Source organism: Podarcis cretensis, assembly GCF_951804945.1.
Source record: "Podarcis cretensis genome assembly, chromosome: 10".
Taxonomy (NCBI): Eukaryota; Metazoa; Chordata; class Lepidosauria; order Squamata; family Lacertidae; genus Podarcis; species Podarcis cretensis.
Window position 1 is genome coordinate 58,193,206 of NC_137179.1, and position 25,870 is coordinate 58,219,075.

At 43.9% G+C, this 25,870-nt stretch overlaps 2 protein-coding genes across 8 annotated transcripts in view; one reads left to right on the forward strand and one right to left on the reverse strand.

Moving 5' to 3' along the window:
* LOC307225975 (uncharacterized protein) overlaps positions 1-25,870 on the forward strand; it is a 217,368-nt gene that overhangs the window by 62,925 nt on the left and 128,573 nt on the right. The gene's annotated exons all lie outside the window — the stretch shown is intronic.
* CADPS2 (calcium dependent secretion activator 2) overlaps positions 1-25,870 on the reverse strand; it is a 350,035-nt gene that overhangs the window by 37,386 nt on the left and 286,779 nt on the right. For 2 of the 7 annotated variants that reach the window (XM_079994069.1, XM_079994065.1), the window contains 7 exons: positions 19,175-19,330; positions 17,005-17,152; positions 15,976-15,990; positions 12,161-12,235; positions 9,087-9,170; positions 8,953-8,985; positions 1,357-1,374 (listed from right to left, as the gene is read on the reverse strand). In XM_079994069.1, coding sequence (XP_079850195.1) covers positions 1,357-1,374; positions 8,953-8,985; positions 9,087-9,170; positions 12,161-12,235; positions 15,976-15,990; positions 17,005-17,152; positions 19,175-19,330 — 529 coding nt within the window. The remainder of the gene's footprint in view (positions 1-1,356; positions 1,375-8,952; positions 8,986-9,086; positions 9,171-12,160; positions 12,236-15,975; positions 15,991-17,004; positions 17,153-19,174; positions 19,331-25,870) is intronic. The other 5 variants (XM_079994070.1, XM_079994067.1, XM_079994071.1 and 2 more) reach the window with 3 other exon arrangements.

Consider the following 25,870-nt stretch of genomic DNA (forward strand, 5'->3'; position numbering starts at 1 on the left):
GGGGGCGGACCATCCAAATCGGTCCCACCTCCCTGCAGAGGGGAAGGGTCGCGGAGAAGTCCAGTTGCACCAGGAAGTGATCTGACCATGGCACTTCTTTTGTTTCACTTTTAGTTAGTGTCAGGTCACCAACATCCGTAGAGGTAAACACCAGGTCCAAGGCATGTCCGCGGCTATGGGTTGGGCCAAACCTATTCAGGGACAGCCCCATGGAGGCCATGCTTTCCATGAAGTCCCGAGCGGCCCCTTGTAAGGTCGTGTCGGCATGGATATTAAAATCCCCTAGGACAACCAAACTAGGTGTCTCCAGGAGAACATCCGCCACGACCTGAAGCAGCTCGGGCAGGGAATCCTTGGTGCAGCGGGGAGGTCGGTACACCAAAAGGAATCCTGTACTGCCCCTATTGCCCAACTTCCAGAACATGCACTCAGAGAACTGGGTCTTCCCAATAGGACGCCTGGTGCAAACTAATGACTTCCTAAAAATCACTGCAACCCCCCCTCCCCGCCCACAAGGCCTGGGTTGCTGTGCGTAAGAGAAACCTGGTGGACAAGCAGCAGCAAGAACAGGCCCATCCGCTTCATTCAACCAAGTCTCTGTTACACATGCCAGGTCAAATCCCCCATCCATGATCAGGTCATGGATGGCAGTGGTCTTATGAATCATTGACCTGGCATTGCACAGCAGCACCTTCAGGTCATGTGGGTATCCCTTGCTGATTCTAGTATCCATCTGGTCAGGACCAGACCTGGAGGCAGGGATAGTCCTCAGACAACGACTAAACCTGCCTCCTCTGTAATGACATGGTCTGGTCTTAGCGTAACTCCTCCTCCTACCCGAGATCACTGAGATCGGTTGTCCCAACGCATCCCCCCCTGTGGAACATGCCGCAGCCATTTTGTTGGCTGGGACCCACTCCCCGGCAGCCCTGACCCCTCCCCTTAAGAACAAAATAAGACCTTAAAACAATGAAAACAAAACAAAAAAGAAACCCCAAAAAACAAAAAACAATACAAATAAAAAACTCCAGACTCTGCAGAAGCAGACTCTGGTCTGTTTTCAAAGAGCTTCCCTCCCCACCCCCACCTCCCCAATATATACAGTAGTGCATGTTTCAAGTGTCACTGATATATATTTTCTTTCCAGATGTGTATTTTGCAGGTGCTGACACACAGAGGCAATCATACGGAAAGAAAAAGAAAAACATAGCAGTGCACGGTAGTGAGAGGAAAATGCCATAATTTGATTGTGAATGGAAAGGCTTCTATAAATACCATGAGACGTTTCATGCGCAATAATACTATGAAAAAATATATATATATTAAAGTCCATTATATTTACTCATCCATACATACACAGTTGTGGTCTGCAGTCTGGATGTATAGTAGCATAGCATGGATATGAAAACAAAAGATGGATACATTACAAGTCAAGAAAACACACGGTACTTTTTACTGTTCTCCCTCCTTCCCTGCCCCGCCCCAGGTCGGTCTTGGAATCAACCCAAGTTTGAGACTGAGGAATTCACATAACATAGTTTGGAGGAGAAACTTTAGGCGAATTCAACAGGCTTTCATTATTTCTTCACTTGCCTGATCTGAAAAGTTTCAAAGTGTTGGCAGGATGAAGACCCTAGGGCAGAGGTTTTCAACCTTTTTGAGTCCACGGCTCCCTTGACCAATGACATTCTTTCCTCAGCACCCCAGTCGCGCTCAGGAGCCCAGTTATGTCACCCCTTGCCTGCAAAGCTGGCAGCCTCTTAGAATGGCAATGGTGCCCACCTGAGAGGTCTGGAACTGAGTTCCGGTGAGCTCTGGCTGAAAAAGCCATTATTATTATTATTAACACCGTATATTATTATTAGTCCACCCTTCCTTCTGAAAGAGTCCAGTGCGTCAAACACATTCACAGCAAGGTATTTTTAAAGAAGTATTCTAAAAACAGTTACAGTTAAAGCACCTCTAAAACAGTTAAAATGGTCTAAAAAATGTTGTCTCATTCAATCATCTCAAGGTTGCCAAGAATGGTGTCCAGTCATTAAATGCCTGGATAAACAGGAATGTTTTCAAATTCCTTCTGAAAAGCAGTAATCATGAGACAAGGTGGGTGTATCACACCTGAAATGGTTAAAAGATCAGTGAAGGCGGTGAAGGTCCTCTGTGAGTGCCTGGAGGTGGTTGGAGGATGGATGGCTGCTAACAGATTGAGGTTGAATCCTGACAAGACAGAAATACTGTTTTGGGGGGACAGGGGGCGGGTGAGTATGGAGGACTCCCTGGTCATGAATGTGGTAACTGTGGCCCTGAAGGACCAAGTAGGAGTCATTTTGGACTCACAGCTGTCCATGGAAGTGCAGGTTAATTCTGTGTCCAGGGCAGCTGTCTACCAGCTACATCTAGTATGCAGGCTGAGACCCTACCTGCCCATGGACTATCTCGCCAGAGTGGTGCATGCTCTGGTTATCTCCCGCTTGGACTACTGCAATGCTCTCTACATGGGGCTACCTTTGAAGGTGACCCAGAAACTGCAACTAATCCAGGATGTGGCAGCTAGACTGGTGACTGGCAGTGGCCGCCAAGATCACATAACACCGGTCCAGAAAGACCTACATTGGCTCCCAGTATGTTTCCGAGCAGAATTCAAAGTGTTGGTGCTGACCTTTAAAGCCATAAACAGCCTTGGCCCATTATACAGTGGTGCCCCGCAAGACAAATGCCTCGCAAGACGAAAAACTCGCTAGACGAAAGAGTTTTCCGTTTTTTGAGTTGCTTCGCAAGACGAATTTCCCTATGGGCTTGCTTCGCAAGACGAAATGTCTTGCGAGTTCTTGCGAGTTTGTTTCCTTTTTCTTAAAGCCGCTAAGCCGCTAAGCCGTTCATAGCCGCTAAGCCACTAAGCCGTTAATAGCCGCTAAGCCACTAATAGCCGCTAAGCCGCTAATAGCCGTGCTTCGCAAGACGAAAAAACCGCAAGATGAAAAAACCGCAAGACGAAGAGACTCGCGGAACGGATTAATTTCGTCTTGCGAGGCACCACTGTACTTGAACGAGCATCTCCACCTCCATCATTCTGCTCAGGCACTGAGGTCCAGCTCTGAGGGCCTTCTGGCGGTTCCCTCACTGTGAAGAAACCAAGTTACAGGGAACCAGGCAGAGGGCCTTCTCAGTAGTGGCACCTGCCCTGTGGAACGCCCTCCCATCAGATGTCAAGGAAATAAACAACTACTGTATCTGACTTTTAGAAGACATCTGAAGGCAGCCTTGTATAGGGAAGTTTTTTAATGTTTGATGTTTTGTCTATATTTAATATGTTGTTGTTGTTGTTGTTGTTGTTGTTGTTGTTGTTGTTGTTGGTCTTTGCAGTTGTTCCTCTTTCCAATTATGTTTTTAACTATGTTAATGCTTAAGTCAGCATTGATCTTAACTATTAACTCTGATTAACAGGGTATGCTGGGAAGCTTTAGTGTGAATACTGGTTAGCTTTAGCCATGGTTTTATGTTTTGATGTAACCATAATTAACACCAGTTGGGGGGAAGCCAGGGAGAGGTGAGGTGAGGGGATCTTATAGCTTACTCTCTTAACCATGACTAAAGGAATCAGGAGCATTGTGTGTTCAACACTTTTACTGAGGTCCCGATTTCAGCACATCAGAAAAAAAACCCACCAAATTATGTCACAACCTCTCTTGAGAGGAGGACAATGGCACTTTTTGTGCTTTGTACAGAACGTGGCGTATCTAATAAGTGTCGTTTTTGCATTAAAATAGCTCAAAAGTGTTTTTTTAATCTTAATTTGCCTAAGAAGCTCAAGAACTTTGGCCAAAAAAAAGCTCAACAACTTTTCTGTCCAGGTTTTCACTGTTCGAAATGTGGCAACCCTCACTTAAACTGAAGGTGTAGTAGTATTTCAACATTATGTATGTTACAGCAATGTTTTCAGGGGATTTCACAAGGAGGAAAAATGAAACCAAATTGTGATCAACATCACAAATGAAAAGAGTTTGGAAGCTAGTATTATGTTAAGGAGCAATTCTTCCCAACAAATTGCTCTTTAATATCTTTAGTGAAACATGCAAATTTGGTTTCAAGTGAGTTGTTGTTTTTTCTTTAAAAAAAGAGATAGCCTGAAAGCAGTCGATTCTTTGGGGGGGGGGGGATTCCCATTAGCAATCTTTCTCCCTTTTTCTTGGAAATGTTTACCTAATTTGTGACATATGGGAATTTCACACCTAGTGAATATATTTTCATGTAGCTTGTAGCATGAGACTCTAATCATTAGAAGAATATACACAAGAATGATAACTGCAACAGCTGGTGACATTTACCAATTAGAATTACAGTTCTTTAAAACACTATCTTTCCCCCCTCTCCAGTGTACACAGGGTAATTATCTCTGATAAATTGCTGGAAAAAAAAATCTTAATTTTCCTTTTAAATAGTTTTACTCACTGTCTATACATGCCTCGATAAACACGAATGATTCTCCAAAGAACTACAGTGGTTAAGTTCTCCTTTATAAAGCTAATGAAGCTGGATTAAACAGCTAATTAAGAGCCATTAAAACTCCCTTTTATGAAAATTTACTTAGGGAGTGCATTTTAAACAAAAAGATCTATGGCACTTTCAAATATTTAAGATACACTACCTAAGTCACTGGAAACTTTTTAAAGGCACTATTTGAAAAGAGCTTCTCAAACAGAGCCTTTTGACTTGCAAGTCTAAGATCTGACAAGCTGCTTTGTTAACCAGCACAGGATTATTTATTTCAGAATTAAGGAGACAAAATATATTTCTGCAGCCATGTCAGCGTAAAGGGATTTATAGTTATTGAGCAAAACTGGAAAACTGGAATGGAGAAACTGAGAACAGATTTGTGAGTGTGTCTGTCTGCAAGTTAGTGGGTTGTCCGCTTACAGACTGGAGTTCTCACAAAGGGAGTGCAAATACAGAATGCAAAGGTCACTAGTTTTCAACCAGTATGCCGTGGCACCCTGGGGTGCCTCAAATGAAGGTCAGGGGTGCCACTGTTCCTCTTTCCTTCCTCTGATGCCCTCCTGTGTCTCTGCCTCCCAAAGAGAGAGGAGAGGAGGCTGAGGGAACACTCCACAAAGGAGGGTATTTGAAAAGGGGTGAGGGGTTGCCAGCTCTGCAGGCAAGGGGTGACAAAACTGGGCTCCTGTGCCCCACAGGGGTGCTGCGGAAAGAATGTAGCTGGTCAAGGGAGCCGTGGACTCAAAAACCTTGAAAACCTCTGCACTATTGGCATACTTTGCCCACTCTGTGGTGCTGCAATGCCTTACATTGCTCTGCAAGACCAGGAATTTTGTGACCAACAACATGTTGTGACTTCACTTCCTGTTGAACATCAAGTGCTTGGTGGAGACTTACTAAATTTCACGCAGGCATTTTCGGCAAGCCTTTTCTTCATTTTACAGTTAATTTCAACTTATGTTATCCTTTTTTTTGGTAACCTGATCAACAATTCTTAAAAGCTGTGGTGTTAAGCAATAAGTGGAAATTCAGTATTAGACTCAGAACAGACCCACTGGAATGAATGGATCTAACTTAGTCACGCTCATAACTTTCAGCAGGTCAACTCTGATTTAAAGTCAGCTCAGTACCACCCACAATGGTTGAAATAAAATAAATAAAACATCATGCTGGGTGACAGCACTGCTACATCAGCAGCAGCCATCGCCCCAAAATACCGCACCACAACCCAAGGAAAACACATAGCTGGACAGAAGCTGCTGATAAGGGGAAGGTCGTCACTCACCTGCCAGCATTATAAGCCTGTACTGTTATTTCGTAGGAACCATTTGCAATGGGATATTAAGCAAGAGGAGGTAGAAGCAGCCATCTCAGGCAACAGAAGCAGTGCTGCCGCTAGAGAAGTACTGCTGGTGCTGCAGAGTCACCGACTCTTTGGCTTCCCAGGTAAGGGTGGCATAGCATAGTGGCATGTTCCTGTTTTGCCTCAGGCGGTAAAATGGGATGCACCACCCTTGAGAAGCAGGAAGAGCTGAACCAGGTTGCCAAAACTCTGTCAGCTCAAGCTGGGCCTACAACCTTGCACATACCACCAAGGTAGATTATGTGAATGATTATTATTCATTGAATTTACCGTATTTTTCGCTCCATAGGATGCACCCGACCATAGGATGCACCTTGTTTTAGAGAGGGAGAACAAGAAAAAAAATTCTCCCCCTCTCTGCTCAGCACCCCTTCAGCGAAGTGGCAGGAGAAATGGAGCCCCTTCCATTTCTCCTCCAGCTTCGCTGAAGGGGTGCTGCGCAGCTCTCCCTCTCTGCTGAAGCCAGGAGAGTCTTGTTCTCCTGGTTTCAGCAAAAGGAACCTGAAGCCTTCAGAGTGCAGTGTGAGTTCCCGCTGAGCTCCAAAGGCTTCAGGCAGCTATCCCTGACCCCTCTCGCTCTCCAGGCTTCAGCGAAAGCAACGCGTAGCCTCCGGAACACGGAGGGAGCGCTCCCTCTGCACTTCGGAGGCTTCGCGTTGCTATCGCTGAAGCCAAGGAGCCTGCATTCGCTCCATAGGACGCACACATATTTCCCCTTAATTTTTGGAGGGGGAAAAGTGTGTCCTATAGAGAGAAAAATACGGTATATACCGCCGCATACCTGGAGGTTGAATAACTGCTAGTACTAGTTGGTAGGGCAGGGCTAGGCAGCACAGATTTCCAATGCTGGGGTCGCTGCCAGTTACTGTGAGAGGCAAGGCAACGGGGAGATTGGCACAGTGTGGAAGCAGTGGCCTAAGAAGTGAATTGACTCTCCCACTGCACCTGCAACCCTGTCAACCTCCCCAGTGCCTCACCTCTGTTGGTAATTGGCAATGATCCTGAAGTTGGGAGGCCAGGTGAGCCCTACACCATTTTATCCCTGCCAGCCACATCTGGTAATGAGACAGAGAATCCAGCTTAAAGTCATTCTTTTATAGAGCAATTTGTTACTGACACTTGGTGTATTGTGAAAGGTTTGAAGATGTGGGAAGCATCAAACTCTTATCTGTGATTCTTTAGGATTAGATGGCAGTGAGGAAGGAACAGCGGAAAGTAAATTTGGTTCAGCAAATGTCTGACAAATTGCTTAAAAAAGACACGGTGGATCAATTGTCCGGTTTCAAGGGAGAAAAGGTACGTTGGTCTGCCTGTTATTTTTTGGTAGAATATAGACACCTTTTTACCACAGTCAACAATGCGCAAAGGTAATCTGGAAACACAAAGGCATCAAGGCAGAATCCCAGGAAATGAAGCATGGTAACAGGGTTAGTGTGTCACTGTAACTCATGTAACCAAATACCACGGCAAGAGAGAAAAGGGAAAGAGTTTAAAACAAGCGAGTAAACTACAGCAGATTCTTTTCCTGGGGGTTAATCACTTGTTAACCTGGTAGGATGAAGATGATTTAAAAAGAGAGAGAGAGAGAGAGAAATTCCTTGCTAATTATATGCTTCTGCCAATGATCTTCCTGTGGCTTCACCTAATCCTGCAGGTGCAGGTCATGTCTCTCCATTCACTGGTAGGAGGGTCCCATGCCTGGTAAAAACCTCTGTTCCCCACAGGGGTCGCCCCCCCCCCTCCTAGCCACAGATGCAAATACAGAAGAGCAGGCCAAACCTTTCAACTGAGTGTTAACAGTGTACCAGGAGGAGGGAGAAAGACAGAATTGTCAGGATGCCTTCTTAACAAAAAAAGAGAGCATTCATCATCATCATCATCATCATCATCTTTTTTTTAAAGATCCAAAGTGTAATAATTCTTTGCAACCTAAAAAATCTACATTATAATTCATTAAGCGGAGCAAGAGCCTATAATGAAAGAAAAACAAGGCAGCTAAACAAAGCCAAGCCGTTGCAGGCGAAAGGGCTGGGGATATTACTGACGTCTTAACAATCTGTCAGAATCTTAACCAACAGCAATAGTGATAAAAGTAACAACTGCAAGCACGGCTTGGCTACATTTGGGTTAGTCAGATAACTTAATGGCTTGCCACAACCTCACTGAAAATCCAGTTATGTATGCAAATACTGGGATGTTTATCCTCACTTGTGGAACTCAAAGGAAACATGATCGTCTTTCTGCAGGGCAGGACTTACAGTAATCAGGGCTGGGCAATATATCAATATATTATCCAAAAGCCGTATCGTGATATTGGTTTCATAATTTTTGACCTGGCAATATATTGTGAATCATGATGTGTGTGTGTGTGCTATGCAAAAATTACAATGTGGGGAAAACCGTGAAGCCAGCCAATGCTTCTACATAGCTCCATCCTTATTTCAGACATTGTGATATATCAGCATATCCCGATGTTTAGCTGGTGATATATCACGAAGCTGAAAACCAGGTATCGCCCAGCTCTAGTGTACTCCCAGATTTTGCATTAGGTCAGCTTTAAGCATTGAAAGAAAGCAGGTAAGCTTAGAATTTTCTCAGAGGGGAAAAATGACTGATAATTGAAAGGGAAAGGTGGTTTAGAACAGGATAGCATTCTGTCTTGCTTTTTTCCAGTGTTTGAAAGAAATTAGGTTTAGGCTTGAATAGCCTGACAAATCTGAGCAACAACGGCTGGAGCGTCTGAGGTGCGCAAGAAAGATATTCACAGACAAAGGATATAATTTTCAAAGCTAAGCCTTGGAGAACTACTTCCAATGACAAGACGTCCCCCGTGAAATAGTTCCTAGGTTACAATCCTCACTCCTCCGCAGCTGAAAAAGTACACTGAGAGTAACCTTCCTTAACTTTGCTTTGAGAGTTAGCTGCTGCTTAAGGGAAATGAAACCCCCTCTAGGGGCAAGATGTATCTGTTTAAATACTTTGTTGTAAAGCTATAATGAACCGCTAAAGGAAAGCATAATGATAACACATGAAAAAGTACACATTGTGGAAAGCGACAAAATTTACAAAACTAGTACCGGGGAGGAAAGGCTACTTACAGGAACGTCCACGTATTTTGCAGCTGCTTTCACCTTCAGAGAAATAAAAAGCAAGAAACAAAACCTGTAACTAACCACTGTTAGCTCGGAGTGGACTTTAAGAAAGCAATTGTTACAAGAGCTGGAATACTTACAGTGAATGAAAGGATTGACGAGAAGAAAGTGCCTTCATCATACCTTGATAATTTAGACAGCACACCTTCCAGCACTGAAATGAACTACATTAAGAGGCAGCGTGTAAATATTGATAATGCTGTTGTAAAACTCCTAAGGCTGAGGAGGGGAAAGGATTTTTCTCCTGTGGCTGCTACTATGCAACCAAACACTGCAATCGGCAATTCCTTAGCTAGATCTATGCTACATAAAAGGGTGCTCAGTCTATCCAGCAATCTAGAATATACAAATTTATGTTGTGGAAGGATACAAATTGATGGACTTCTACTTCCCCACCACAGCTACTGTAACCGGAACATTCAATTTAAATAACAAAGTCTTGGGATTTAAAGATTCAATGATATTATTTCTCATCTCAGTGTCCTTCTGGCTCCTTATTGCTTGTGGGCTTTGTGGCAATTGTAACATTTCACTTGAAAGGAGTGCCCAGTCAGAATTCACCCAGATGCTTTTAAGAAGAAAAAACAGTTGGGGAGGGAAAGGTTAAGCAGAGCCTAACCCATCCCCGGCTGTTCAAAACGGTGACATCCCTCAGTACTTTTCATTTAAAAATCAAGGAGGTTGGGAGGCTGCTTATGTGTGAGGCCAAGTTTGGCCTTCTGTTATGAATCACAAGAAAGCTTCCCAGAAATAAGTGTATTGTGTCATTTCTTGCTTGGCGTTACTCAAACACTAGCCAAGGAGCTGAAAAGCTACTTCTGTTGGCTACTAATGAGAATCTGCACGCTAAAAAGCTAAGAACCCAAATTCTCAATCATTCGTACGTTGGAAGTCACATCACAAGAAGCACGAAGCAGAATGAGAACCCTATCACCTAATACGAGACCAGAGAATTCTTTAAAAATAAAATAAAACTATGCACACCGATTTATGCTATAGCTGTATTAGCTGTCACATTACTGCAACATAAGGTGAATAGGCCTTATGACAAACCTATCAAAGGTTTTAAAGAGCAATTGCTTGCCGTCCAGATGACTCTCATTCCTAAAACATCAGAGCACCACTTTGTGAGTGAGAGGACAGGACAAAATTCCCCCTGGCATGCTGTTAATGGCCACTCTAACAGTGTCACAACAGTGTCATATTCCTTATTCCTTGTAAGGATCTGAGACGCTCACCCAGGCTCCTAATGGCTTGAAGGAGTTACGGTAGTAAACTGCACTCGTCAGATCTTTAACCTGTTCTATTTCCAGCATATCTATTTGTAACACCATTAGTCTTACATCATCATCTAGACATGTCTCATTACACCAAGAAGTGATCTTCGCTGTGTTTCGAATATAAGGAAGGGCCCCACTTCAATTGGTGGCACCCGTTCTCTGCCTTCCTACTACCACAACACTGAACAGCTTCTATTTAAGTTTATTAGTTTTATTTCATAAAATTTATACACCGCTGAATCCCATCAAAGCAGCCTATCTGCTCAATTCGCTAAGGTCATCTGAATCAGGGTGCCAAATGATAGTTAATATGGTCCTCCAATGACCCCACTGCTGGAAGGTGGTCAGCTTTAGAGCTAGACCTGGAAAATACAGGTTCAGATAACTGCGGGATCAGCCTGCATTTTGCCACAGGTAAACTGGGGTTGTAGCCGCTAAAAACTTAAGGTGTGATGAGAAGGCATGTCAAAACATGTTGGGAGATTTGGTGAACACAAAGCAGGGAGCCAATTAATTGACTTGGGCAAGTCCGTGTTTTAGCCTGATCAGGTGTGAAGAAAAAGTAAGCTAACTCCACACAAAGCATTCTGAGCACCTATGTGACAAATATTTGGAATCACAATGTAGTCAATATAATACTCAAAATCCAAATTTGACTAAAATCTAAGGTTAATTTTGATGCTATCTGCCCATGTTAGTGTCTAGAGGCCTCTGTGACTTATAGGGCACAACAATGGGCCATTTAAACGAAGCTTGTGGACCACAGTTTGGGACCCCCTGCCTTTGTCCATGAAATTACCGTATTTTTTGCTCTATAAGACGCACCAGATCATAAGCCGCACCTAGTTATTGGAGAAGGAAAACAGGAAAAAAATATTCTGAATTTCAGAAGCCAGAACAGCAAGAGGGATCGCTGCACAGCGATCCCTCTTGCTGTTCTGGTTTCTGGGATAGCTGCACAGCCTGCATTCGCTCCATAAGACGCACACACATTTCCCCTTACTTTTTAGGAGGGAAAAAGTGCGTCTTAAAGAGCGAAAAATATGGTACTTGTGGATAGCACTTTTTTTGTACCTAAGAATCTCCAGTTTGGAGCTTGTAGCTTCAAATGTTGGAATCCCTCCACATCCATTGTGTTACTAGACCATGGAGAGATACTAGAGTCAAACTGGGGAAAACCAGGTGCAATTGTACCACTGTTTATTACTCTTTGGGCCAAGATGAGGCTGATAATCCTGCCATTCCCACTGGTACTGTACCTCACAACCCACCCTGTTCATGAAAGTGCATTTTCTTCTCTGTAAAGTTTTATGTTACTTTATTTGAAACATTCTCAGACCAAGGTAATTATTTCAAGATTTCCCTTTATAGAAGGAGAAATGCCAAGAAGCAACACTGAAAATAAGGGCGGCTAAAAAGAAGAGTTAAACAAAAAGCCTTTCAGGGTCTTTCTATGTAAGATCAATGTCAAAATTAAAATGGGCTTTAAAAGCCTTTGAAAAATCTGGAGAACACACTTGCTTCATGTGCATCATGAAACAAGCAAGAAAACAATGATGCACCTAATTAAAGCTAATCTTAATATAGTACAAATGTGGTCATGGTCGATGCCAGTAATTAATGAAGGTACTGTAGTATGAAGCACAAAAGAAATATACCCGATTAATAGACGCTGCATAGGAATCCTTGATCAAATAGGGATCTAATTTAAATCTGTAAACATCGTGATGAACTGACCTGGTGCTAGTCACTAAGCCTATTTTCCTCTAAAAATGCAACGGGGAAAAATACCAAACATCTCCTCATTGTAGAAAGCAGGCATTGTAAAAAGAAAGACACATTGCCGTTCAGCTACGAAGTGTGAATACATTTACCTTTGAAACAAGAAGTGAAATTACTTCCTTCACCGTTTCTTCAATCAAGTCATCTATTTTTGAATGGTATTGTTGCTGCGTTTTAGGAGACAAAAGCAGCATTAGTGTGTTATAGGAACACAACACTTTCTGCCATAAGTCATACATAGAACAAAGAGTCTAAATCTGACAGATCAGATTTGCTCAAAATTATCATTTTGAACCCCCAATGAACAAAACCTTGAAAATGATCCACCCCGTCAGTACTTTCTTACACTCTGTGTTGTAAAATTTCCCATGTACGCTGTTGAGTTAAGCAGCTAATAGGGTTATTATTTAGATGCACTGAGGTCTTATTCTTATTCAGGCAAAGGAATGTGAAAGATACTTTTTGTCTCTCTGTAATTAAGGTGGTTGTGGGTCTTCTCTCTTCCTCAGCTCAAAGGTTTGGTTCAGCTGCAGAAGCAAGATGATTCCCCCCCCCCCACCCAAATAAAGCACTTTACATCTAACCATTCTCATTCATAAGTTATGGCCTCTAGAAATAAAATGAGAGGCCAATTGTTAAATATTAAAAAAGAGGCCTTTTATCCATGAAGTGAACTGCAGTTTATACAACTCCTGCATAATCTGTTCAAACATGGGCAAAAAATAAAATTCCATCAGGAAACCTGAAGAGATGGTAATAAATTACCAGGACACAAAAGGCATAACAACAAAATCAGCTGTTATTCTCCATCTTCTTGCTTCTGCCTTTTCTTCCACTAATGAAAACTCCGTCTCTTTAAAGAAGCCCACTTTAAATTAAACCTGAAAGACTTTCCTACCCTGTTTCGGAGATAAATAGAGCAGACTTCCATCCTGCAGTTAGCAGGAGAAAGGGCTCCTTTTCTATTCTCAAAGTACATCCATTAAAAAAGGAAGAAGTAATTCTCCTTTCAGAACATTTGTTCCAGGGAGAAGAATGCCCCGCCAACCACTTCACAAAAAAATATGACTTGTAAAGACTAACCCTATCTTGATAGTTCAAGGCTACCTGAAACAGCAAGAGCATAATGCTCAGAGTAAAAGCACCAAAATCAATATAAACATTAGGCTAACTTGGCAGGAGCCCATTGAATAGTTTTCTAAAATTTAGCTTTTTGAAGGCTATTTGCCTCCTTTCCCTCCCCCCTCCCAAAGTTTCCACACAGATGTACTTAATAAATCCCAGGAGAGCTGCCCTTTTGTCAAGCAACTGCCCACTGTGCTCAGATTAATGAAGCAAACATTTTGTATACAAGTAAATGGATGCAGATACACATGTAATGTCGGGAAGTGCCAATTGCCGCTTTTATAAAAGAGACTGTATAAAAGAGTCCACAGTTGCCCATTCTCAAGTCCCATGGTAATCTAAGGCAGAGCAGAGCCATCGGGGTAACCGTGAGCAAGCTTGTAATCACAGTAAATTAGTCTTCTGCAGCCAGAGAGAATCACATGCGAGGAAGAAAAGAGCTTGCGATTCAGTTTGCGAGAATGAGAATTTCTCGGGCTTCAGGAAACCGTCTTAAAATGAAAAATTGTTGAATGAGGCTATTTTGGGGGATCATAATTTAGCGCCGATACCTAGTGCTCATGATCATGTATCTGCTCCAGGGATTATTTTGCATGTTAAAGCCCCCCCCCCTCAATGCTTAGCCCATTTGCAGGTGAGTTAAGGAATGCCACTACCTGATGTGTTTTTTGAAGATCTCTTGGGTGTTTAGGTCTCCTTTGATTATAAAGGAATTAAAAGAGAGCTTTGATGAACCCAGTTTAGGTATGAGAGGGAATTGACAAAAGATGCCCAACGCTCATAGCTCATACGTACGATGGCAGGAAGCTCATTTATGTGATGCTGAATGAGATCAAACGTGGGGGAGAAAGGCCTTAGGAACCAGTAACAAGTGGCCAAAAGAAAAAAAAGGAACAGTAGTGGTGGGCTTTTGCTTGAAGGAAGCAAAGGAGAAGGGATTGGTGGGCTTTCCTTGAACCACCTTAGGCGCAAAGCATGGTTGAGATGAGCTTGGGTGTATTTCCTCTGTTTTCTTTTGCTATATTTTAAAGCTGTGATTACAAACACTGGGATGTTTTAAATAAGTATGGCTTTTGCTTTCTGCAAAAAAATAATAATTATGGAAACACCTCCAAAGAATGGGCATGCTTTTGTGCCACACAATTTCAGTAAGGCGTTGAATAGGTGACACACCTTTGCCTGTAGAAATTGAGATATTAAACTGGGATTTTAAATGCTCATTTTCCCACTGGTATTTTAAAATGTATTTTTTATATTTTATGTAGACTGTTTAAGAGTTTTTGATGAGCAAGTGGTACATAAAGCCTGTTAAATAAATGAATGGATGGATGAAATGCTGATATGCATGGCAACTCTATTCACTTTTCCTTTTGCAGTGGCTTTTGGTTTGCACGTGCATCAGTGCACACATACGTCTTTGGTGCCAAGCCTCAAGTTCTAAGGGGGAAATGATGCTTTGACTTCTTCAAACGTAACCATTTCCAAAATCTCAACATGTGAAAATGAGTTGAGGAGGAGGAGGAGGAGTTTGGATTTGATATCCCGCTTTATCACTACCCTAGGGAGTCTCAAAGCGGCTAACATTCTCCTTTCCCTTCCTCCCCCACAACAAACACTCTGTGAGGTGAGTGGGGCTGAGAGACTTCAAAGAAGTGTGACAGGCCCAAGGTCACCCAGCAGCTGCATGTGGAGTAGCGGAGATGCGAACCCGGTTCCCCAGATTACGAGTCTATCGCTCTTAACCACTACACCGCACTGGTTGAAGCTTCCTTTGGCTCTTTTTACAACCGTTACGGTTTTGATCTAGGGCAGGAGTGGCTAACCTTCCTCAACTCGGGCCCACACTGAAAGTTGGCCATGCCTCAATGGGGCGCATGCCAGAGGTGGGTGTGGCCAACACACACCTGTGCATGTGCACACATACTGACTCACTTCCCAAACCTACAGGACCCACAAGCACACCCACACGCTACCCTCACTCTGTGATTAAGGGGAAGGAGGGCAGGAAAGACCTTCTCTTGATCTTCAGCAAGCCCCACTGGGATTAGCTGCACTAAGGAGTCCCCCATCGAGATCTCCCAAGTTCAGCTGAAGGAGGTAAGCACTGTTTGCGAGCCCTGCTCTGTCTGTTCACATGTGCAATTTAAATCAAAGGGGCTTGCTAACCTCCAACCAGTAAACTGCTGCTGACAGCAAGTCCCTTTTGATCTCTGACAAGTGGGCGGCCCTGTTACTTGCCAAAGTTGGCCTGCAGCAGGTGGCGGAATAAGGGATCTGGCCTGATGGTCATATCTGGTTCCCTTGCATTCGGGTGACTGGATACATAAGGGGACAGGGCTGCCGTCCTTCAACATTTGTGTGGAAATGGGCTTCTCCATTCTTGCGCCATAAGCTGCCAAATTCCCTCTCACGCACAACTACTGAAGGACCTGCCATTCTTATTTCTATCAATGCAGGAATCTCAGCTGAAGCTTCCACAACAGATGGCCATCCAACCTCTGCTTAAAAACCTCCAAGGAAGGAGAGTCCACAACCTGCCAAGGGAGACCCTTCCACTGTCTAACAGCTCTTACTGTCAGAAGTTCTTCCTGATGTTTAGTCAGAATCTCCTTGAATCTTGAAGATATATCTGGCAAATATGGAACACATACAGACTCTCTTGCTTGGGGACCTACATTTTGGACCAGTGGTGTTACTACCCTCGACACACTGTTCACAACAAGCAATGGACACGTAAACACTTTTGAAGACAGAAAGAAATTCTAAAACAAAATCAACTTACCCACTGATTAGCAAACTGGGCCATGTGACAGAAAGGCCCCCAAAAACCAGAGAGTGGGGGGAAATGGGAAAAATAATCATTACAAAATAGTATGAGAAATAAATAGACTTAATGAAATGATATGGATCAACAGAGAATATGAAAATATTGTAATGCTATAAAACAACGAATGCACATAAATATGGTTGACATTTGTACTGCGAAGCAAAACACTGCAGTAATGTGTGATGACCTTTCACTTTAGGGGTCCATCTGGGCTAGCCTTGTTGGCCCAGCCGATGGGTCTAGGAACCATAAAGTTTGGCTTTGCCACTTCCTGCTTCACAGAAGCCAAGGAGAGTCTTTGCTTTTGTACCGACTGCCTGGGATGGGAGGTGACAGGGAGAAAGGCAGGTGGGTCTTTCTGTGTTCACAGAAACCCCTCCCCTCCAATCCACAACACCGAAGCTTTTGCAGTCTGGTGCCATTTTGAAAGAGGCACTCTCTGCCTCCATATGTTGTCAGTAGAGTCACCCCTATGACAGAAGGTTCTGGAAATGTTTCCTTTTATGTGTGTGGTTAAAGTTAAATTTCTGGTCATCATCATCATCATTTTATTTGCATGGTCACCACTAATGACTGCATTTGTGGACCTCTTCTTCAACCCCTCCCTACTTTGACAGCAAATATTAAGAAAACCATCACCAAAATGCAGGCACATTCTAAAATCACGCACGGCAGAGTTAATGTAGTTTAACATTCTGACTACAACTGTCCACCATCTCAGGTTGCCTTGGCCAGAAAGCCTTTATCTGACAATGCAAGGCATAGAAGAGCTATAGTAGGAGGCTAGTAGGACAAGGGACGAGCAAGAACATACATGGAGAAATTGATCCAGTGGCTTCTTACTTCATTCTTTTTTGACTATGTTTCTCCTCCCTGCTCTTCCTCCTCAAAATCTGCAATAGCCACCCTGGAGCTGAAATCTGGCAAAAGCCTTCTGTGTTCTTCCTGATCTTGTGAAACAGACATTTCAAGATGCTCGCTTACCTCCTGCCCGCCATCCAGGACACATAATTTAGCAGTCTGTTTCTTGGCATCAACCAGCACGTTGAACATCGTGCACACAGGAGAGGGAATGCGCAAGTCCGTAGATTTATTTGTCTTTTGCAGTTTGAGTTCAAAGGCAATTCTTGTTCTATTAATTAAAATGTGGGGATCGCAACAGAAAGGACTGTCAAAATTCTAAATAAATGAAGTGCAAAAACAAACCCAGGTTAAATGTACTAAGATAAAATTAATTTCAACTATGGAAAAACCAAAGTAGAAATGTTTAGGCACCTGCACGTAAAACAGTGGAATTATCATTTTCACATATCTTATTAAAACTTTCCAGCCCCCTCAAGGTAAGATACTGCTTTGACTGAATAACAGCATGACACAGATAAAACACATATTGCAGCAAATGACAGATAAGCTTTCCGCACAATTTTCAAACTGGCAAAAACAGAATATAGACTGTCATGTAACATATTCAGGTACTTCTGACAATTTTTTTAAATAAAAAGATATGCTGTTAAGAGTTCCAGTAAGTGTGACAGCTTTTTATAGTGGGGGCGGGGGAGAGTGTGTAATAATTGTTTTCTTCACTTTTGCACTTTCACTTACAAAAGCACTCGCAACACGGGTGGAATTCAGAAGTTAACTTGAGTGGTGAAGTCAAGAGCAGATGGATCTTAGAACTGCTTGCGCTATAAAGAACGAAGGGTCAGCGCACATATCACACAGCCAGCCTTACCAGAAAGGGATGTTAAAATCACTCCATGGTCAATTAGGTGGTTCTAAGCATACCTCGGTCCTGTATACCTGAAGGAGCGTCTCCACCCCCATCATTCAGCCCGGACACTGAGATCCAGCGCCGAGGGCCTTCTGGCGGTTCCCTCATTGCGAGAAGTGAGGTTACCGGAACCAGACAGAGGGCCTTCTTGGTAGTGGCGCCAGCCCTCTGGTACGCCCTCCGTTCAGATGTGAAGGAAATAAGTAGCTATCTTATCTATAAAAGACATCTGAAGGCAGCTCTGTTTAGGGAGGTTTTACATATTTAATGCTGTATTGTTTTTAACACCCTATTGGAAGCCGCCCAGAGTGGCTGGGGAAACTCAGCCAGATGGGCGGGATATAAATAAATAAATAATAATAATAATAATAATAATAATTACTACTATACCCACATGAAAAGATGGGTCTGCGACAGCATTGTAAAAGAGGCCAGATCTGAAGAGTGAACCATCATTTCAATTGCCCACCATGCTTTACGAAGTGATTTAAAGCCACCCCCATCTGTTGGGTGAATCCAGGGGCATAGTGTGGGGGTGGGGGCTGTGGCCCTGGGCACACAATTTCTGAGCGAGCGCAAACCAGGCACTCCCATGCAGATTCCCCCAGTGTGGCCTGGCTCGGTGCTCCTCTCTGCCTGCCAAGGGCCATGTCAGCCAGCCAGGCTCCCCCCTACACAGGCGGGCACGTGGCCTCACTTTGCCCCTGTGGGGGTGGGGGTCAGTACGGTGGTGTCAGCGGCAAGAGCTCGGCCCTCTCCTGGCATGCACGTCTGCACCCACCCCAGTGACTGAGGAATAGTGGGAGCTGCCCCCCACTGTCCTGAACCTTCTCAAGGACAGGAGGAGAGTATAGATTTAGAACGTTGGTTAGCAGAGGGGCATTGTCCAGAGGGGAAAAGCTGGGAAATACTGGGTGAGGAACAGATAGAAGAGGAAACACCAGCAGGCAGATTCAGTGTCCTTGGACAGCATTCCTGACTCCCCTTCACCTAAGACTAGACAGGCTTTGAAAGTGATAGAACAGAAAGCGCAGCGGCAGCAAGCTCAGATTACCTGACGTAGGAGTGATGTAGATTAGTGGGGACGGAGGGGGTGAACCTTTACTGGGAGCAACGCCATTTCTAGAGGGATATGCATTCCTTTGTTTCTCGCTGTGATTAGAAACTAACTGGTAAGAACACTCCTTTCGTTTGATCTGCTTATTTACTGCCACCGGAAGAGGGATCTGATTCCCCTAAGCCTGACACCCAGGCAACTAACAACCAATGCCACACCGCTGGATTAATCCTGCCACTTTCACACAAGGCTACTCAACTCAAATATCCACAGGAGTCCCAGAAATGGTAGCATTTGTACGGTAATTTCTGAAATTACCCACGTACCTTTTGACACATGCTTCTATCATATCGCTGGCCATGAGTTTCAGCCTCTGTTCTAAGTGGTGGGCAAATTCCGGCTCTGGCCAATGAAGGTCAAAGACGAACATCTGCAGTGCGTCAAGTTTCCAGAAGAGATCTTCCGACGTTGCTGACCCGTTGCTACAACAACAAATCATTCAAGGCATTGTTTGAATTACAGCGCTAGAGAAAACAGAGCCCTCCCCTCTTTTAAGCACTGGAACTGGGTGTTTTTTTTACAAGAACATAAAAGCAGCTCTGGCAACATTATCATTTTGTTATGCCTATTGGACTGTCCAGTATTCCAACAGTTTTATCTGATGTGGCACAAATTGTGCCTTGGTAGCAACAGCTAGAAACAGTGTCTTGCCAAGCAACAACTTGGCAGGAGGGTGCCATCTTGTAATGGGGTAGGAGAGCCAAAAACAATGCCAATATATTTCGCATCTGGCAACCAATGTACCTCTTGGGCTTCAAAGTACCAAAGTTCAGTTCTGCTCATCTTTGGGGGTTGGAGACGGAACCCAAAAATTCACAGGTTACATTAATTCAATAATTTAAAAAGATTTGCCAAGCCCCTAAGCCAGTATACACCAGGAGGCTTATGTTCATACAGTGGTAAAGGTAAAGGTAAAGGTACCCCTGCCCGTACGGGCCAGTCTTGACAGACTCTGGGGTTGTGCGCCCATCCCACTCAAGAGGCCGGGGGCCAACGCTGTCCGGAGACACTTCCAGGTCACATGGCCAGTGTGACATCGCTGCTCTGGCGAGCCAGAGCCGCACACGGAAACGCCGTTTACCTTCCCGCTAGTAAGCGGTCCCTATTTATCTACTTGCACCTGGGGGTGCTTTCGAACTGCTAGGTTGGCAGGCGCTGGGACCGAGCAGCGGGAGCGCACCCCGCCGCGGGGATTCGAACCGCTGACCTTTCGATCGGCAAGCCCTAGGCGCTGAGGCTTTTACCCACAGCGCCACCCGCGTCCCTCATACAGTGGTAAAAGGTAAAGGTAAAGGTACCCCTGCCCGTACGGGCCAGTCTTGACAGACTCTGGGGTTGTGCGCCCATCTCACTTAAGAGGCCAGGGGCCAGCGCTGTCCGGAGACACTTCCGGGTCACGTGGCCAGCGTGACATCGCTGCTCTGGCCAGAGCCAGAGCCGCACACGGAAACGCCGTTTACCTTCCCGCTGGTAAGCGGTCCCTATTTATCTACTTGCACCCGGAGGTGCTTTCGAACTGCTAGGTTGGCAGGCGCTGGGACCGAGCAGCGGGAGCACACCCCGCCGCAGGGATTCGAACCGCCGACCTTTCGATCGGCAAGCCCTAGGCGCTGAGGCTTTAACCCACAGCGCCACCTGCGTCCCTCAGTGGTACCTCAGGTTAAAAACTTAATTCATTCAGTGGTACCTCAGGTTAAAAACTTAAAACAGTGGTACCTCAGGTTAAAAACTTAAAACAGTGGTACCTCAGGTTAAAAACTTAATTCATTCCGGAGGTCCGTTCTTAACCTGAAACTGTTCTTAACTGAGGTAACACTTTAGCTAATGGGGCCTCCCGCTGCCGCCACGCCACCACCACGCAATTTCTGTTCTCATCCTGAAGCAAAGTTCTTAACCCGAGGTACTATTTCTGGGTTAGCGGAGTCTGTAACCTGAAGCGTCTGTAACCTGAGGTACTACTGTACTTCTAGAGTTAATGCTAAATACCGGTACATAACATCTGGTAAATGAATCACCATAGCCGCTAAAGGGCCCTGAAAATTTGTGTCCCGGCCTTTTTAGATTCGTCTACCCATGTACTATCTAAAAACCAAAGGGGTGCATCGGTTGCAAGATGTGATTCCTCCCCCCCAGCTCTCCTACCCATTATTATGACTTAATGTACTTTCAGTGGTTTGGCTGCTTTGTTGCTACACAACTTAGACCCATGCACAGATTGCCTCTCCAAATTCTTTTATTATTATTATGTATTATTATTTTGACAAAGTAATAATCATAAATAAATAAGGATAAAAATGTGCACCCCACCACCGAGATAATTTTATTGTAACTATCCAACTCTCCAAAATTTCAACACCTCTTGTGATGGTTTCACCCCTTTCCGTTTTAACAGTACAAATTCTACAAACACCCTCCATATCTCCTTCAAAAACATGTAAATTTATCATTAACAGCTATATCCTACACCTCTTTATACCATTCTTCCATTTTGTATTCTGCATGCCCCGTCCACTTCCTGGCTATAATAATTTGTGCAGCTGTCAATAAATTTGTGAGTAAGCCTGTGAACCTTCCACCCCATTGTAAATTGATAATAATGCTACCTCTGGGCTTTTGGTCAGCTCTAACCCAGTGATTTCTGTTACCTCCTTAAACACCCTTTGCTAAAAAAATTGTACATATTTACACCGCCTCTCCTAATTCTGTGCCCTATCTGAGAGCAGAGAAATTGGGAGGGGAAACCATTTAACTGAACCTTTTTCTAGGAAGAGGAGGAGAATTTCTCCAGGGCGAAACTCATCATGGAACCAAGTCTGACTGACATAGTCAAGAAGCCAGATGAGAGTGATGGCCAGTGTGGTGTAGTAGTTAAGAGTGGTAGTCTCGTAATCTGGGGAACTGGGTTCGCGTCTCCGCTCCTCCACATGCAGCTGCTGGGTGACCTTGGGCCAGTCACACTTCTTTGAAGTCCCTCAGCCCCACTCACCTCACAGAGTGTTTGTTGTGGGGGAGGAAGGGAAAGGAGAATGTTAGCCGCTTTGAGACTCCTTAAAGGGAGTGAAAGGCAGGATATCAAATCCAAACTCTTCTTCTTCTTCTTCTGCCTTCCCTATGTCTTGAGAAGGGAGTGGCAGCAATGGTGGCAGGAAGGGCAGTTTCTGCCAGCACATTGACCATGGCCACCTCCCTGCCCTTTGCAACCTGCAGTGAAGGTGGTGTCAGTATCATTTCACTATTCACCTTGCATCTGGGCTTTAGAGAACTAACATGAAAAGGCCCAAAGAGCTACATCTGTATCTGGGATGGATTCAGGTTCACGGAGACCCCTGGTTGAACCCCAAATTGTGCAGGTTGTACATTACGTTCTGCCTGGGGTGTCTGTTTCTGGGAAAAGAAGTGGCTATGCAAGCTTTGAGGGTCATGTAAGGTCATGTAAAGGGACCCCTGACCGTTAATTCCAGTCGCAGACCACTCTGGGGTTGCGGCGCTCATCTCGCTTTACAGGCCAAGGGAGCCGGCGTTTGTCCGCGGACAGTTTTTCCGGGTCATGTGGCCAGCATGACTAAGCCGCTTCTGGTGCAACAGAACACAGAAACCAGAGCAGCGCATGGAAACGCCATTTACCTTCCCGCTGGAGCGGTACTTATTTATCTACTTGCACTTTGATGTGCTTTTGAAGTTCTAGGTTGGCAGGAGCTGGGATCGGACAACGGGAGCTCACCCAAATGCAGGGATTTGAACCGCCGACCTTCTGATTGGCAAGCCCTAGGCTCTGTGGTTTAGACCACAGTGCAACCCACTCCCTTGAGGGTCATACCAGATTGAAAAATTCTGCAAGGAAAAATCTGACACTTGTGATAAAAGTCTTGCATGGTATAATGTCTGTTACACCCATTATTTTAATTTGGCCTGTACATTACACACACACCCTAAGATAAGGCAACCAAATTTATGGAAGGATAAAGGTTGAATAAGCCAAAAAAAGTCAGCTTAATGTTTGTCTGTGCTCTGTGATGATCAAATGTAGCTTCATCTGTAAAAGCAGAATTAAGCCAACCAATTTTTGTGTGATGTCCAATATTTTTAAAAAATTATGTATCAGTTTCCCAACAGGCCTAATAAAAAAATGAAGAAATTATTTTCTCTCAAATGCTGTTAAAATAATCCTATGCATAACCATTTCCTGTTAGCCATTTAAACTGGCTTTCACCAATTACAGTAAAAGCTACAATAGCCGCTGATTCATGAAATGTCAAAAACACCCAGTAATCAATGCCTCTTATGGTTTTTATGACACAAATTCACAATACAGTGGTGCCTCGCAAGACGAAAAGAATCCGTTCCGCGATTCTCTTCGTCTAGCGGTTTTTTCGTCTCGTGAAGCAAGCCCACTGACGGCTTAGCGGATTAGCGCTATTAGCGGTTTAGCGGCTTTTAGCGACTTAGCGGATAAGCAGATAAGCGGCTTAGCGGCTTAGAAAAAGGGGGGGGGAGGGAAAAAAAGTCAGAAAAACTCACAAGACATTTTCGTCTTGCGAAGCAAGCCCATAGGAAATTCGTTTTGCGAAGCACCTCCAAAACGGAAAACCCTTTCGTCTAGCGGGTTTTTTGTCTTGCGAGGCATTCGTCTTGCGGGGCACCACTGTAACTTTATTTGTTCTTTCATTTGGGAATTTGCGCAACAATATTCACAGAAGGATTTTTTTTTGGGGGGGGGGAGCTGATGGACACAGGAAGGGAAGCTGCAGCAACACAAAGAAATAATGTGTTCCTAGCAATGCAGCAATTTTGTCACTGGATTTGTTTGGTTGCGTGAATAAAATTCTCCCAGGGATAAGAGGCTTCGACACTGACAATGCTACAATAATCTATGGAAATGGTGCATAATTTATCTGCTCTGATCACGATGCAGTATCTGCACTAGGACTTGTCTGTCCCTTTGGCACAAAGTTCTTGTAATTCAAACGTATGATAAATTGGCACTTTTCAAAAAGATTTTAATCTTTTGGCAACTGCTTTATGTAAAGCAAGGGTGGATACGCTATTCTTATTCCCCCGGCACAGAATGAAACTGTTTGCATTTCAAAGTACTGCAACATTAATGTCACTGCGATCTGTGAAGGATCTCAACTACTGTACTCAACAGTGGTGAAGAGAAGGGCTTGCTCTGTGGTGGCACCTATTTTATGAGATGATCTCCACTTGGAGATCAGGTGGGCATCAACAGTTGCGTGTTTCTGCCAGCAACGGAAAACGTACCTCTTCACCCAATCTTCTCCCGGCTAACTCCTAGTATCTCTGGCTACTGCATAAATGATGCAGAAGTTTTACAGTTGTTTTACTGATACAGCTTTTATTGCTGTCCTGTTTGTTTCATTGTCCTGGCATAATAATGGGTGGAGGGCAGATCACTTTAATAAAGAAATAAGAGAAATCACAACTGTGTATAACTAAGGAGAGAATTATGCTTCTCTCCCTGGCTGTAGGAATATTCATCTTTCTTATGCTTATGAACAAGGGTGCTGCTCCTACCACACTGCGGACACCGCAATTTTAGCTCAAACTCCCAAGTGGTGACCTGTTGAGTTTTCCTCTGACATGTATCCCGTAGGAATGTTAGCTAGCCCTTACAGGACCCGCTCACGTTCCTGAAAATTCAAAAACAAGCCTCACAGCCAAGCATAATTCAGTGTGCTTTTCATGTCTAGCCAAGCGGTCCTCTGTGTTGGCCTCTCGAGGGACCAATCAAGCAGAAGAGTGAATGCTACGCAAAGCGTTTTGCTCTCTTAATACCTCCTCCACCTTAATCCACAATGCCCCAAATGTGCCATTAAAGAGACCGACCAGCAAAAACAAGCGAAAACAAAGTAATTATGTTCTTGGGGTTGTGCAATGATAGATAAGAACACACACTCCCTGTTTCTAACCATACAAAGGGGGGGGGGTATCCATTTTATGTGAATGGAAAGGCCAGCAGATAAGCTATACCGTATGCAAACAACCCATACCTCTATTACAAATAAAGCACATTAAATAAAACATGTAAAATTTGATTCTGGAGGAATCAGAGATACTACTTTTAATAGGTAGAAGAATATTTGGCAAACTATATTTAGTTCACTATAGCTGAGTACAGCTAGATGAATAGTGCAACCCTACTCAGAAATAATAACAATAATAATAATAATAATAATAATAATATCATATTATTTGTACCCCGCCCATCTGGCTGGGTTTCCCCAGCCACTCTGGGTGGCCTCCAACAAAGTTTATAAATACATCAAAATGTCACACATTAAAAGCATCCCTGAACAGGGAATCCCCTCTTAGTTCAATAGGACTTACTCCTAGGTGTGTGTGTGTGTATATATATGTGTGTGTGTGTGTGTGTGTGTGTATGTATGTTTCTAGATTCAGGTAGGTAGCTGTGTTGGTCTGACACAGTCAAAATAAATTTAAAAATTCAAAAAATCGTCCAGTAGCACCTTAGAGATCAACTAAGTTTGTTCTGGGTATGAGCTTTTGTGTAGTATCTGAAGAAGTATGCATGTACATGAAAGCTTATAGCCAGAACAAACTTAGTAGGTCTCTAAGGTGCTACGGGATGATTTTTTAAAATTTTAAAATTTATATATATGTGTGTATACATAGGAGGCAACTCCTAGGGGCTGAGGTCCCTTTGCCCCTCAATAAAATATCTGATGCCCCCCCAAAAGTTGGTAGACATTACCATTAATATGGTGTGTGTGCACCATGTCATGTGATCAATTATGTGGGGCGGGGCTTACCTGTCCCCCAATATTTCATTCAAATTGGCACCCCTATGTGTATGAATGACTGTAACCTAAAATGTACAGTAAATTGCGTCGAGCAATCTATACCTCTATAAAAGGTTTGCAATTTAATTTTTAGAATAGGAAGACTCTGCAAGGTTTAAAACATATAAGCAGTAAACTCGAAGA